The 16205-nt window shown below is 37.9% G+C and overlaps 1 protein-coding gene across 3 annotated transcripts in view; it reads left to right on the top strand.

Moving 5' to 3' along the window:
• VTA1 (vesicle trafficking 1) overlaps positions 1 to 16205 on the top strand; it is a 46275-nt gene that overhangs the window by 17372 nt on the left and 12698 nt on the right. For all 3 annotated transcript variants that reach the window (XM_064169307.1, XM_064169306.1, XM_064169308.1), the window contains exons 3-5: positions 128 to 255; positions 1474 to 1549; positions 4956 to 5067. In XM_064169307.1, coding sequence (XP_064025377.1) covers positions 128 to 255; positions 1474 to 1549; positions 4956 to 5067 — 316 coding nt within the window. The remainder of the gene's footprint in view (positions 1 to 127; positions 256 to 1473; positions 1550 to 4955; positions 5068 to 16205) is intronic.

Here is a 16205-nt window from a genome sequence, read left to right as displayed (position 1 = left end):
CACTGCAGGTGCTGGAAGGCCGCTATAAGGTCTCTCTGGAATCTTCTCTTCTCTCCCTTCATAAAAATGTGTGCTTTCTCTTTAGTATGCTGTTTTTAGCCTAATAAAGTGTTATATTTTTTTTCAGATGAAGAAGCAATTTGGTGATAATGAAGCAATTACTCAGGATATCGTTGGTTCTGCTCATGTGGAGAATTATGCTTTAAAAATGTTTTTGTATGCAGACAATGAAGACAGAGCTGGGCAATTTCATAAGTAGGTGAACATTTGGTTTTGCTATCTGAAATAAGTTTTAGTCAGGAAATTTGAATATCTAAACTCTTTAATTTGGAAAAAAAGAATTGAGCTTTCATGTATTCTTTTCTCTTTCAGAAAACAGATTCATTAAGTACTTGTTTGTCTCTTACTTCACTCATTAACTGTTATCCTCCTTCTTGTGTTCTTTAAGAGGTTGCCTACCTACCTTTTAGAAGGCTTCTAAAACCCCAAGCTAACATTGAACTTGACTTCAAGCATGTTGTAGTTTCTACAGTGATATTAAAATAGTTGTGGTGATACATTATGTGATTTGATTTACAGCTATTACTACAGTGTGTTGATGGATTTTTCTAAGATAAGATAGGATGCCCATTTGTCCTATATTGAACATTCCAGACTAGAAACTAAGTGCAGAACACATGACCACCTAAAAAAAAAAATGCTAAAAACTTTCTGCATAGTAGTTGGGAGGCTACTCAACATATTGTGTTGTAGATTTAGGACGAGTTGTCCTCCCATAGAGATAAAATCCTCCAGAGGATCAAAAAGTCCTAGGGGGGCAGACATTCCATCCTAGAGGGAAGACACAGGATACTGTAATTTGTTGTTTTGTTCCCTTTTCTTATATCTCCCTATTAGGCAGGAGGTTGTCTGGTCTCTCTCTCACTTCTCACCTCCAAGCATGCGGTTGCTGTGATCATTCTGGTGTGTGCGGGAGTGGGTCTGGCTGGCAAGCTATTTCTTGCTGTGTAGCTGAGGTCTACTGGGTCTGTCTAGGGGACAGCAGTGAGGCCTAATACTGGGCCTGGTGTGGCGGGGAGAAGCTTGGCTGGTTGTGGCCTGTTTGGGGGCATAACCAGTGCAGGGGCTAGGCCAGGGTTGATTCTGAATGTACATCTGTGCTTCTACCTTGCTACCTTTTGTATTTTGTTTACTTATGTAAATTGTATTTCTATTTAGCCTCCAATTCTGTGCAAGTGTTTTTATTTTACTTCTTTGGGGTAGAATTCATTCTGCCCTCAGTCCAGCACAAACCAAGTTACATTGCTGAATCTGAGCACTGTGAGGTAATTTGTTACATCGGAATAAAGGAGGAGAGAAAAAAAAACATGATTGGCTTGAAGTAAGCCAGTGTGATCAAAAACACAAACTCCAAAAATCTGATCCTAGGAAGCTGACATTGCCAAGTTAGTGAACTATTTTCTTTTTTTACAGAAACATGATAAAGTCCTTTTATACTGCAAGTCTCCTTATAGATGTACTAACAGTCTTCGGGGAGCTCTCAGAAGAGGTAAGCGTTAGGGACGTAAGCGTATTGTCTAAATGCCTTTTCTAGCACCTAGGTACAAAGTATTGCTTTAGCTCTGTAAAATTGTTTTTGTAATTTATGCATATAAGCTTCAAAGAACATAAGCTTTAATTGTGTAGTCAAATACATGTAAGTCATAAGGAGCTCTGCTATTTCATAGAAATGATCTTAGAAATACTAAACAATTATTTCCCTCCCTTGTGCATCACCAGAGAGAGGAATTATGTGGGATTTGCTCTCATCAAAGCATATCTCTATTTTAAGATCAGTGAATGTGATAGTAGTGCTTTGGTGCAAAGATAACTGCACACTGCTGCTGTTTTACTTTGTTGGGGTTTGTTTTTTTCTTATAAGCAGTCCTTTCTGTATGTGTTGGAAGATGCTCTATGACTTAGAAATTCAAAGTCTGATTATTACTGTGGAATATGGAGTATTACACTGAGCAAGTGAGTATAGGGAAAAATGATGCAGGGTTCCAGACTTTTTCCACCTTTACTTTTTTACCCTGCAAACATGAACTTTAGTGCTAACAGTTGAGATGGAATTGTATACAATTTTAGTCAAAACAGATATTTTTGGGTTTGCAACAAACCCTACTGTTAAAATTGATTTGTTAATTGGGAAGAATGTGAATTTACTTCATAAAAAATGCTTACTATGTGACCATTAGAACTTGAATGTTTTAATTGAAAAACTGTCTACTAAATTAACTGACACAGTGCTCTTCATGGCAAGTAGTCTTATAATCAGTTATTCCAGAATTGGCTGAACAAGATCCTGATTACTTTTTTTAAGGCACACCTGCATAACGTCTTGGTCTATTTTAAGACAAACTTTTCTATTAGTGCAACTGCTTTCTGTTATTCATGCCCCACTGAAAAATTAATCTCCAATACAAAGGAGCACGTACCTGTGAAAATGAAAAATGAGATTTCCTTGTAAAATTAACTCAATGAGAAGCTTAATTTAATAATGTGATGGTATAATTGACATTTTCTGGCAAAGGGAAAAGAAAGTTAGAGAAAACTGGTACTGGATCATGAAGATAAGTTTCAAATCTTATTAAAGGAAGATTGAAATACCTGGAAAAATAAATAAGAAATAGCAATGCTAAACAATCTGAGACAAAATCATCAAGTGCTGGTCACGTAAGTGCTAAATATGTCTCAGGACACCTAAATCCACACAGCTGATCAGCAGGGTTTTTTCTCACATGCTTGACAACTACAGGCTTCCACGCTTTCACTAGCAAAAGTGTCTGAGAATCCAAAAGTTCTGCTGATTTGCAGGCCTATAACAAGTGATTGTCATGATCCCAAACTCTTCTATGCCTTTCTTGTAATTCACATACCTAATATCCTGTATTTAAATCCCTGATCTGATAGGTGAACCTAACATGCAGGCCGTTTACCTAAGCTAACATTAACACCGTTTAAAATGCAGTTGCCATGGCAACTTTCATTTGTAAGTATTGGAAGGAAGGTAAAAGAATGGTTTTGTTAGTGGTGCCGTTCTTGTGTACTGTGACACAGGAAGATAGGTTTATATCTTGAAGAGAGGTCTTGGCCAAGAACAGTTGGCTGTGTCTTTTTGCAACATTCTGTATCTTCTATAGCCTATGAGTTTTCACAGGTCAAGAGGTTCAAGGAAGATTGTTCTTTCATATATTCTCTTAAAACTGGCTGCTATGTGCTCTGATACCCTTTCTTATACCAAATCATGACTAGGACCAAACAGTGAATACACTATTTTTGAAAAGTACCCTGCTCTGGATGTGTATTTCTGCATTTTATGACTTCTGTAAGTGTATTTATGAATAACAAATGAATTTCACCTGTAATACTATATGCCCAGGCATGATAATCAAAAGAAATATTTAACAGAAAGTTGTGTTTTCTAATTGTACTTTTCCTTTCTGAGGTATAGTGAGTGCATTTTAATAAATCAGTTGTAAAGATAGGCTGTTTTCTGGAGAACACTCTATTTGTGAAAATGAAGGCCATATCTTTCTCCTGGGCTACGTGATGTATTAAATATGAGCAAGGGAGGTTCCTGGAGTTATCCAGTATACTGTCACTCTACCCTTTCTAGATGACAGGCTTTGTGAAATACAGTTTTGAATTTAATTTTATTAATTTTCAAAAACTTTCCATGTTATTTCAGAACTTTTAAAGATAGATGTTTCTGTCCAGTTCAGTTCGTTTAACTTGTGATTGTTACTGTGAAAATCGGAGTTCACCAGTACCTTGCATATGATGACATTGGTGTGAAGCACACCATCAACCTGTATTGATCACTTGGCCAAATTATTCCACTCATACTTCCATGTTTCTTATCTCTGTTTATATTCAGCTTTGTTCCTTGAAATACATGACCTCATAAGTGGTTTTTTGTTCCTGTTTGTTCAGGTTTTTCTAATGAAATGGAAAATCTCAAAACCAGTTGAGATTTTGACATTCATTTCATTTGCTCATGTTTTGCATAAAGGAGAATTTATGAAAACCCATGTTTTTCCTCAATTCTTTTTTTCTTGGAAACTGAAAATAATTAAATATTGTCTCAATTTTCTTTAAATACTGAATTTTTGTTCTATTTTGAACTATTACTCTAGAAATGGAAATAGAAGCAAAGCAAGACACAGATTAGCTTCTCATCGCTATTGTTTCATTTCAATGCCATTTCAGAAGATGGGAATTGACAACAATTATATTAACTGTCAATATAGTGATTAGTTTTTGAGATGTACTTTTTTTTCCTAATATCTATGAAACTTGTTATTAACAGTTTATTTGAAGTATTTACTAATATAATCCGTTGCTCTGCAGATATTTTGTATATTGCTCAAGTCCTTCTGTCTGACTTTTAGCTACTTTGTGAAGACACTAAATCAAAATACTTTATGTCCAGGAATATCCCACCACCACCACACTAATCTGCAACTTCAGCAGCCTTTTTGTATTTGTGCTTTTGAATACACCTTTAAAATAATATAACATAACTGCAAAAAGGTTTAATGTTATTGATGAGCAGGACTAATGTTAAAAGTTTCAGACATTTAAAGTAAATAATCATCTAACCTTATGGAGATAGGAAGTTTTCTTTATTATCTCACATTGGCAATTACTACACATTGTTCCATCTTTCACATTAGATGGTGTAATTTATTTTCTTTCTTGACATGCTACACTAATAGGTCATCTCCACATTTTCCTTTCATAATGAGAATATGTAGAACAGTTCTTATTATATTTCTTTTTAATTCACTGACTAATTTCAGGTGTGGTTTATCTTAAAGAGATTTCAAGTGACAGCAGCAAGTGATTCCTGTTTTGAATACATTTATTTGCAGTAGTGAATAGTAAATTGTCTGGGCTTTTCCCTTCCACAGAATGCACAGCACAGGAAGTATGCCAGGTGGAAGGCAGCATACATTCATAATTGCTTGAAGAATGGAGAAACTCCTCAGCCTGGCCCTATTGGAATGGAAGGAGAGAGTTTTGGTATGTGTTTCCCTTTTCTTTTTACAGGAGCAAAGAGCTGGGCCAAGACCAAAGTAATGATAAGCAGAGTTCTTCACTGCTTAATGTTCCAGTCATGGTGGGCCACCTGCTTTTTCTTTTTTTGTTTCTCCTATTATTACTTTTATTGCACCTTGCTATTTGATGGACTCAATTTTTTTTTCACAGTGGAAGTTATTATTTGAATACAGCTACTCTCTGAGAAAGTATTGTCACCTTTGGGCCAGAACTATGCATTTCTTTTAATGTTACTCACAGTCCTTTTAAATCTGTTTTGTAAAGTTGTTATCCCTTTGCCAGTTTATCTTCTCTCAGAAGGTAAATAGGATTCAACAATGGATTGATCAATTAATAAGGCTTCAAAGTAAATATGTGTTTGTAGGTTGACCCCTACCTCCCTGTATAATAGTGTGAGGTTCAAAACCATATTATGGCCTAATCTTGGTAGCTTAGATTTCCTGCTACTTTCTCACTTTTGCACTTTTCCCCTTGTGTTTTTAGTTACTTCTGTATTCTCGTGGCAACTTGACTTAGCTGTACAGGATTCCTTGAAATTAATTCCCTAAGTGTTAGGTAAAAAGTGATGATTTCAAAGGACACCCACTTCCCAAAATGAATGTTTATGAGAACAGATTGTTTTAAGCCTCTCCAATTGTAACTTTTACTGTAACCTGATTAATGTGTTCAGGCCTGTCTAAACTCTGCTGCCAATTTAGAAGTTCTAGCTCTTTGATACAGGGGCATCCAAACCTTTCTTATTTAGAGCTTTTTATAAGTACACACCATTGCTGTGACCCACGCAAGCTAGCCTCCCCATGAGTTAACAGCACATAGGCAAACTGCATTACAAGAGCACATAGATGATATCCCAACATCTTTTATTTCATCAAGTGTACTCTTACCAAAAATAAATAACCAATCAGACCAGAGCTGCCATACTATTTCTAAACTTTATAAACATTACTCTATTTCTAAAGCATACATGCACAGACTTCACAGATACCTGACCTTTTGTGAAGTCAAATTAAATTATATGCAAACCCTTTTTTGTTAAACTGCTGAAGGAGATAATCATATTACTGGTTTGTGTACAAATTGATCACGTTTTTCAGTATTTGATTAAAGCAAAGTGTGTACAGAAACATTTCTGAAGTAAATCAAAATAGAACTGAAATGTAATTGTTAAATTAATTTCAAAATATTTCCACTCAGTTACTCTTCAATTATTTCCAGTTGTTCTATGCTTATGTTTTGTGAATGTTCAATTCTTTCTGCATCTTACCAGTTGCTTTTGACAGTGGTCTGTTTAGTTAATAAGAGGTCTCTTTGTTTTCCTTCCCAGTCAGTGCAGAAGCTTGAAATACACATTTTTACATGGGAGACTTTTATGGAAATAGGGTGTCTTTGGAATGAATATTTTCATTATGCAAATTAAAACACACTTTGATTCTATGACAATAACCTCTGTGTAGTTCTTTACATACCTAATGAAAGAACTAAGAATATGAAATGATTTGAAATTTCACTCTGAGCTAGTATACAAGCTATTTTGGCTTGAATAGATGTCACTGAAGTTGATACTCATTTATCTCTTAAATTAAGCTTTAATTTGATAATAGTATTTTTTCTAATAAGAAGTATTGACAAATCTACAATTCAAAAGACAAATCTAACTTGTAGAGTGTGACTTGTATCTGACTTGTAGAGTCACCTTGAAGGAGTGGCTACATGAAGTTTTATGAAAATATCTTTTAATAGATATATGTTTACATGTGCACAAACACACATACACACACACACACCAGTATTTATTTCTTGGTTCTTATTCTTTCAAGGTTTGGGATCTGTACCTGGGGTTTGAGTGGATTTTGAAGTCTGAACCTGTGATGTTAATTTTGTTATTAATAGGCTTGTAATTTTCTGCACTTAAGTTTTATTTTTAATGTCAAAATCATTTGAAAAGCTTTCTGGTTCTCAGTATTTTCACCATGCAGTCTCATATTTTGAAGCTTCTTCCCTCTTTATTTACAAGGAAAGAGGAGGATGCACATGAGCTGTTTACTGACAGATTAACCTGGTGGTCATAGAATCATAGCATCAACCAGGTTGGAAGAGACCTCCAAGATCATCCAGGCCAACCTAGCACCCAGCCCTAGCCAGTCAACTAGACCATGGCACCGAGTGCCTCATCCAGGCTTTTCTTGAACACCTCCAGGGACGGTGCCTTCACCACTTCCCCGGGCAGCCCATTCCAATGCCAATCACTCTCTCTGGCAAGAACTTCCTCCTAACATCCAGCCTATACTTCCCCCGGCACAACTTGAGACTGTGTCCCCTTGTTCTATTGCTGGTTGCCTGGGAGAAGAGGCCACCTCCCACCTGGCTACAGCCTCTCTTCAGGTAGTTGTAGACAGCAATGAGCTCACCCCTGGGCATCCTCTTCTCCAGGCTAAACAACCGCAGCTCCCTCAGCCTCTCCTCATAGGGTTTGTGTTCATCCTGGCAGCCACTAGCTGATTGCTTAGCAGAAGATAAAAGCTGACAAAGTGTAGTGGTGGGTATTAATGATGCAAGAAGGGAGTTTCCAAAATTAACATTAATTTTGATATTCAGGACTCTCACTACTGGCCACATGTTTTTTTTAATAGTAGTTTATTCTTCGCACAGTCATGAAAAAATTACATAGATGGAAACAACAGGTTCTAGAACATTTGAGAAATAACTAGTGATAATAAAACAAACATTAAACTACTAGAACTGGAAAAGAGGTTCTTGCAGTTGATTATACCACTAGCTCACTAGAGGAACTCAGCAAGCCTCTTTCTGCTTAAGGCAGAAGGCTTGGATTGAGTTAGAGAATTACAGAGTTTTGCTAAGGGGCTTTTGAGTATTTACTTACAAAAAATACATCTCTGGAGTCCTGGGGTGAACTACAGTTCGCAGAGAGTAGCCAAATGTTTGCAGGGAGTTCTTTTGGTGTCTTGTCAGCTGGTGATAGGCTACTAGTTCTTCTCAGGCTCTTAACAGGGTGCAGGGAGAGAAGCTCTCTGACCTGATCCTGGTTCCACTTGGACTCCAGATTCAGCATGAGGCTTTGCAGAGAAGCAGGCAGGGTGTCTTGCAGTTGTGCAGGTGGGCATAGTGTCGCTCTGGCTAAGCAAGCCTATCATGTGAAGGCACTTAAAGCTTGTTCCTGGCAAAGTTGAGGCAGGGTAGTTTCCAGGTATACAAACCCAAAGTATCAGGCCTTGTTATTTTGCAACATGGGGGTTGGCCTCTTCTCCCAGGTAACCAGCAATAGAACAAGGGGACACAGTCTCAAGTTGTGCCAGGGTAGGTATAGGCTGGATGTTAGGAAGAAGTTTTTCACAGAGAGAGTGATTTCCCATTGGAATGGGCTGCCCAGGGAGGTGGTGGAGGCACCGTCCCTGGGGGTCTTCAAGAAAAGACTGGATGAGGCACTCAGTGACATGGTCTAGTTGACTGGCTAGGGCTGGGTGATAGGTTGGACTCGATGATCTTGGAGGTCTCTTCCAACCTGGTTGATTCTATGATTCTATGATTCTATGCAGACTGTTGTAGAGCATGGCAGGATGCAACAGCAGAGAGCAATAGAGCACATTAAGGCAGAAGCATGTTATCTTTACCTCTTCATCTCTTTTTATCAATGTAGCCCGAGACTGATGGTTCTTTGGCCACAGATCTGCCAATCAGAATGGCAGTTAGCCAGACTTAACCATATTAGGTAAAATCTGAATAGGCTCCTCCACAGTGTAATGTCTTATCATTAGATCAGTACATTAAAAAAATAAAAATATAATACACCATCAGCATTTTTTAAATGGAATGTATTCCAGTTATCTGTATATTTTTGTTGTTGGCCTTTACTGTGTTAAAAGTAAAGAGATGGCTAAAAGCCTGTGTACTGCAATAATACTATTTGTATATTAATACTTTAGAAACACTATTACATAAGTAAATTCTTGTATTTGTGAGCAAATAATGAGTATGATGCAGTTGGATTTCCCAGCTACCAGCTTATCCTCATTGTTAGGAGGAAGTTCTTCACAGAGAGAGTGATTTCCCATTGGAATGGGCTGCCCAGGGAGGTGGTGGAGGCACTGTCCCTTGAGGTCTTCAAGAAGAGACTGGATGAGGCACTCGGTGCCATGGTCTAGTTGACTGGATAGGGCTGGGTGATAGGTTGGACTGGATGATCTTGGAGGTCTCTTCCAACCTGGTTGATTCTATGATTCTATGATTATGTTTTTCTTATCTGAGGATGCCCTAATTACTTAAACAGTGGAATTTCTCTTACCTGTTGAAATATGCTCACATCTAGGCAAGTTGTATTTGAAGTGCAATACTGGCAAACAAATTTCTTCCTCAACATACAGCCTTTTTCAAGACACTTTTCTCAACTGCTGATGCAGCTGTAGCAGAAGAGACTCATGATGCCACTCCAGGTGCAAACATTACCACATGTTTTAACTTAAATTATACCGATTTGGTCATTCATCAGAGAAGATAGCATGTGGGGAAAAAATGTGAATGTGATGAATAGCCTAATTAACTCTTCCTAGCTTTAAATGAGTGCTCTTTAGTGGCCTGGCTCATCATGTAATGTTGACAAAGCTCACCTCATTATGTGAAATTAAGTATTAAATCCAAGCAATTGCAACAAAAATAATTTCTAAGTACAGATTACTAAGCTTTTGCTAAAAATCAGTGTGTGCAGCTTGTGTAGGGGGGAAAAAAGGTGTTCTCAGCAGCAACAAATAGGGTTTTCATTTTATTAACATAGAGGCAGAGGACTTGTTTAAAAGAAAATTTTGTAGAAGGGAAAGTAGAATGAAGACTACTAAAATCCTTACTGTTCATTGCAGGTTGATATAAGCAGTAGTGTGACTTGATGAAGACTGTGGCTTTTATTACCAAGTTAAGTCTACATGCAGCTTAAAATTAACACAAATGCCATGAGCCAAAATATTAATGTCCTTGATAGGAACCTGCAATATCTATAATTTGGCAATATTATTTTGTTTTCTGAGCGATTACTTAATGTAATTTACTTTTGGGAAACAGCTCTGTAGTGTAAGTATCCATAATTCTTTACACAACCAAGACAAAAATTTAATGAAATTTTTTATCTGAAGACTGTAAAAAAAAAAAGTCAATTCTTGCTTTGTGTATCATAAGAAGAAAAGCAACATTGTTTGAATGTGCAACTGGACATTCCCCATTCCTTTCTGCTTGCTCATTTTCTTCTTCCCTTGGCAAGTGGGAAAAAGTCTCTTTAAACACAGTGAAAGCAGGTCTCTGTAGCTTGACAAATTACCTTTTTTTTTTCCCCAAACCATTATTTTCTTTGTGATTCTTGAAAACCATACTGTACACTCTTGGAGATGTTTTTAGAGTAACATAGGCATGCTTTATGCAGTTCTGCTGTTGGATTCATGCACGCTTTTGACAGGATGCTGCCATTGAAACCTTAAAAAGGTATTTTTGATTTATTAATGTGGCTGGAATACAAGTCCTAGAATACACATCAAGGTCACTTAGCAGTAGCCCTAGGTTACTGTGATGGTTTGGGTGTTACCCACCCCTCCACACTTTGGAAATCACCCAGACTAGACTCAGCCAGCTCTGGAAATTGAATGAAGCTTATTATTTACAGCTTAGCTCAATATACAAGCAGAGATTTACAGTATATACAGTTATAGACAGAAATAGACAAGGGAAAAGGTAATACAGAAACACAACAGCCCTCCCAGGAACCTGAGTCCCCAGGAGGGGCTCCCAACCGCCCTTCCACCTTCTCCCACCCCTCTCAACCTTACCCCAGTCCCAAGGAAGAGTGGAGGTTTGGCCAGGGGGTTAAGGAAGCGAAGTGGATTAATCAGAGAGATGGCAGAGAGGCTAGAGAGAGAAATGCAGCTCAGAGCTCCCAGGCAGAGGAAGTGCCTTATCTATGTTTGGACTCTTGTTATTATACATCTCAGTGAACGTATGCATGAAGTAGACATCAGCACTGTTTCTCTTTCACAGCCTGTGATCTAGTCCTTCTCACCAAAACATTCTAGCTAGCTTCAAACTAGCACAGTTACCCAACACAACTTTATACTGATGGAAAGAAGTGTAAAAGTGCAATGTCAGATGCGCTAAAACAATTGTAAATAATAAAACACATTAATTATCACTCCTCTCCTTGTAATATATGGCACATAGTCTACATTTATGCTACACATTTCCAGGAAATCTTTACAGTGCCAGCTTGTAGAAAGAGTAGTATATAAAAACTTGATGGATTTTCAACATTTCTCAATGTTGTGGCAAAAAAAGAAATTAAAGTACATGTGTTTTTAAAAAGCAACATTGCAACAGAACCTTGCATTATGTCTGTTTTAACAACATCTCAAACTAAAGAGAAAGAGTGCAGTAAAATTTAGAGAATAATTTAAAATTAATAGAGTATCTTTTTAAGTCTCTGGACTCCTTAAAAATAGGAGTCATGAGAATCAGAGGAGTTTGGGCTCCATAAAAAATCAAAATTTTGGTAGTTTAAATGTAGTGCTCTGGGCTGCTGCAGTTAAGCTGTCACTGGTGCTTTCTTATGCTAGACAAGGGAATGCCATTCAGCTTTGAGAATCCTGTGTTTATATGAAAATGTCCCCGAGCAGTTGGTTACAGGGCATGGGATGTCAGACTAAATCCACAAAGTCTTGCCTTCAATAAATAAAGAGATAACAAAACCCAAACAAACAAAACCCTGCCAGAACAAAAACCTGGACAACACGGGTTGGTTATGCTGGGTTACAAGCACAAAGGACTGTGAGGTTCTGAAACAAGAAATTCATCTGGAGCTGAAACAGTGTGCAGCAATTATATCACTGTTTCACAAGCTGGTATTTCAGGATCCTTAAGCAAATTGCAAGGAACTTTAAATTGTAGGTTATTACTGCTTTATGAGAAATTCTCTAATTTTTCTACCTTTTATTCCCATTCCCTGGAAAAGATTTAATTTTCAGTAGTGTTATTGATGTTCTAAGGCAAGAACTTTAAAATAGTTTTTTTTACTTCAGTGTTCTTTTCCAGCAGCCTGAAATACTTAGCACTACTGTTAAAACTCTTCACAGATACTATATGCATATTATCTCAAAATGGTTCTGATACTTTAGCCTTTGATAAGGAATATTTTAAATATTTACTTTGCAAAAAGAACAGTTAAAATCTTTGATGATAACGTTTGGGCACTTGAAACACCTCAGAAGTGTTAATTTAAACAAAGGGGTTTTGTGTTTGCAATCTAACATTTGCCAGTTGTGTAATGAGCAAATCAAACAGTTGAGTTTGATCTTTTGATACATATACCTGATTAATGAGTATATTGCCCTTTTATGAGTTTGCCTCTTCAGCACTTCTAACACTTTGGTTTGGTTTATTGTGTATAACATTGCCAGACTTTGACATGTCCAGTGTTGCCTACAGCACTGCAATTTCACAGACGCGACTTTTGTAGTGGGGAAGTTTGAAGGTGAAACTCGGAAGGGCTTGGATGAAATCACAGAATCACAGAACTTTAGAGGTTGGAAGGGAACTCCAGAGATCACTGAGTCCAACCTCCCTGCCAAGGCAGCATCACCTAGGGTAGTTTGCTCAGGAACACATCCGGGTGGGTTTAGAAAGTCGCCAGAGAAGGAGACTCCACAACCTCTAGGGACAGCCTGTTCCAGCACACCATCACCCTCACTGTAAAGAAGTTTCTCCTCCTGTTGAGGCAAAACCTTCAGTGTTCAAACTTGTAGCCATTGCTCTTTGTCTTATTGCTGCTGACCAGTAAAAAGAGATTGGCACCATCTACTTGACACCCACCCCTCAGATATTTGTATATTTATATATTTGTATATATGTCCTCTCAGTCTTCTCTTATCCAGACTAAACAGCCCCAAGTTTCTCATTCTCTCTTCATAGGGGAGATCCTCAAGTCCCTCAGTCATCTTCATGGCTCTCTGCTGGACTCTTTCCAGCAGGTCCCTGTCTCTCCTGAACTGGGGAGCCCAAAACTGGACACAGTATTCCAGGTGTGGTCTCACCAGGGCAGAGTAGTGGGGGAGAAGAACCTTCCTAGACCTGCTGGTCACACTTTTCCTGATGCACCCCAGAATGTCTTTTGCTCTCTTGGCCACAAGGGCACATTGCTGGCCCATGCAGAACTTGCAGTCCAGCAAGACTCCAAGGTCATTCTCCACAGAGCTGCTTTCCAGCAGGGCAGCCCCCAGCCTGTGCTGATGCCTGTTGTTAATTCTTCTCAGATGCAGGACCCTGCACTTGTCCTTATTGAACTTCTTAAGGTTTGCCTTCACTCAGCTCTCCAGCCTGTCCAGATGGCAGCACAGGCTGATGGATTGTCAGCCACAGCCCTTCCCTCGGTTTTGTATCATCAGCAAACTCGCTGAGGATACACTCAATGCCCTCATCTAGGTCATATGTAAAGATACTGAACTTTCCCAAAATACTTCAGGTAGCACCCAGCTTGGAAAATCCAACTTTATGTCTACAATTTGACCAAACTATAACTAATTGATAACAGTGTTACAAGTAAACTTGTGCAGCCTAAACTTCAGACAACTTCATTAATCTGATACATAGTCAATCTCTGGGATTTTTTTAAAACTGCCTTTTATTTTCCAAAACTATTTTAAAATAAGATCAAAACCACTGAAAAAGTAGAACATTCAATCAATGACTTATTCCTCTCATTATACTATTATTATTTAAAACATAGCATATCTGGTGTTTGGTTTTGAACCTTGCCCTTTTTTGCCAGCTTTAACACATTTAATTTTACGTCCATACATGTTAGCTTCATAGAATCAACCAGGTTGGAAGAGACCTCCAAGATCATCCAGTCCAACCTATCCCCCAGCCCTATCCAGTCAACTAGACCATGGCACCAAGTGCCTCATCCAGGCTTTTCTTGAACACCTTCAGGGACAGCAACTCCACCACCTCCCTGGGCAGCCCATTCCAATGCCAATCACTCTCTCTGCCAACAACTTCCTCCTAACATCCAGCCTAGACCTCCCCTGATGGCACAACTTCAGACTCTGTCCCCTTGTTCTATTGCTGGTTGCCTGGGAGAAGAGACCAACCCCCACCTGGCTACAGCCTCCCTTTAGGTAGTTGTAGACAGCAATGAGATCACCCCTGAGCCTCCTCTTCTGCAGGCTGCACACCCCCAGCTCCCTCAGCCTCTCCTCATAGGGTTTGTGTTCCAGGCCCCTCTCCAGCTTTGTTGCCCTTCTCTGGACACCTTCCAGCACCTCAACATCTCTCTTGAATTGGGGAGCCCAGAACTGGACACAGCACTCAAGGTGTGGCCTGACCAGTGCTGAGTACAGGGGAAGAGTAACCTCCCTCATCCTACTGGACACACTGTTCCTGATACAGGCCAGGATGCAATTGACATGATATTGCAATAGGAATTCCTAGTAAAAAACATAGTGAAGGAAAAACCTTAAGATACTCTATGCCTTCCAGAAATGGCCAGATGTTTGTTTGCATATGTCAGAAATAGCTTCATGAAACCACAGCCTGAATTACTGGTTGCAGCAATTGAAAATAATTTTTACAACATAGAAAATTTGACCATGTTCTGTGTTTATGTATTAAATTTTGCTAGTAATGCTTGACATGCCTGACCTAACTTTGCTTCTTGGTTTCTTCAATTTTTCAGCATTTAAAATAAAGGTTCTTGCTATTAGTCTGTTAATATGGGGTATTTATGAATTTGTTTATAGGTACTTAGATGTTATGAATGAAAGCAAACTCCTACAACTTTGTAATAGAAATTTTAAAATACATTCTTTAACTGTGTATTTATTCAAGTCCAGTAAAAATGTCCTAATGACAAAACTATTGGGTTTACTCTGCATGATAGCCTTTTATTGTAGTAAATAGTATGGTGAAGTAGAAAGTGCTCAGTCATTTTTAGTAAACGTAGTACCTGAACATTTTTTTGGGAGGAAGAGTAACCTGGCAAAAAAAAATCCTGGTATTTGTAATAATAATATTAGTAATAGAAGCCTGTTTTAATTATTAACCAGTAGAGGTATTTGTATAACTCATCATTTTATATAGTTGAAGATCAGTATAGGTTTCATAAGAAACATTGCTTTGCCCAGCTCAAGATACATACAAGCTTTGTGCTCCCATATACATTTTATTTTCAAGAATTGGCTGTTACAGCCATTTCCAAAACTGTTTGTTCCACCTGACATTATTTATATAAATCAACACAGGCACAGTAAGAGAAAAATAGATTTTTAAAAGTAAACTCAATTGAAATTAAAGAGCAGAAATCAACCATATTCTAAATTAACTGGGTCATTAGCATAATAAAATTGGAGTTTTTTAGCCTCCAGACAACATTGAATAAACTAGACAGGAACCTTAAGAACATGACTAGATTGAGAAATAACACATATGTTCCTTGTACATGCTATGAAATGTACTGAACCTCATTATTCTTATAGTGCTTTATGTACTTTTAACTATTCTAGATACAGAATCGTTAGGAGCTGCAAGGGACTTCAAAAGATCCCTTAGTCCAACACCCCTGCCAGAGCAGGATACAGTTATGACTCAACTGAAAAGTTCTCTATTTTTGTAATTGGTTTGTTGAATTGATACAGAGTAGAAGGATTGGCACTGCCTGTGTTTTTACAAAATTTGTAAAGCAACTACAGGCTTCCATATTTTGATTCATATATATATTAAAATATAGACTAATGCACTTCTGTTCTACTGCAATGGGTGTAGAATATAGAGGTATAAAGGATTGTGCTAATGAGACAAATTGCTTATATTCAGGCAAGTAATAAGATCATCCTTCAATTTAAACAGAAGAGATTTTTGAAAGTATATGAGTTTCTAGGTCTTTATCCTATGGCATGCTGCTTTTTACTCTGTCAGATAGATGACTTGCATTGATAAATGTTTTGTGTCACACTGCTGGCAGTTCTTCTGCTAACAAAAACTTGAAAGGAGGTTTTAAAAGCAAGTTAAATTTTCAAGTGTTTGTATAGAAGAGTTGTGGTAATTTCTGTTTTGTGTCATCT

This window comes from Pogoniulus pusillus, chromosome 31, assembly GCF_015220805.1.
Source record: "Pogoniulus pusillus isolate bPogPus1 chromosome 31, bPogPus1.pri, whole genome shotgun sequence".
NCBI lineage: Eukaryota > Metazoa > Chordata > Aves > Piciformes > Lybiidae > Pogoniulus > Pogoniulus pusillus.
The sequence above is the reverse complement of the archived record's forward strand: the minus strand, read 5'-3'. Positions and strand labels throughout refer to the sequence as shown.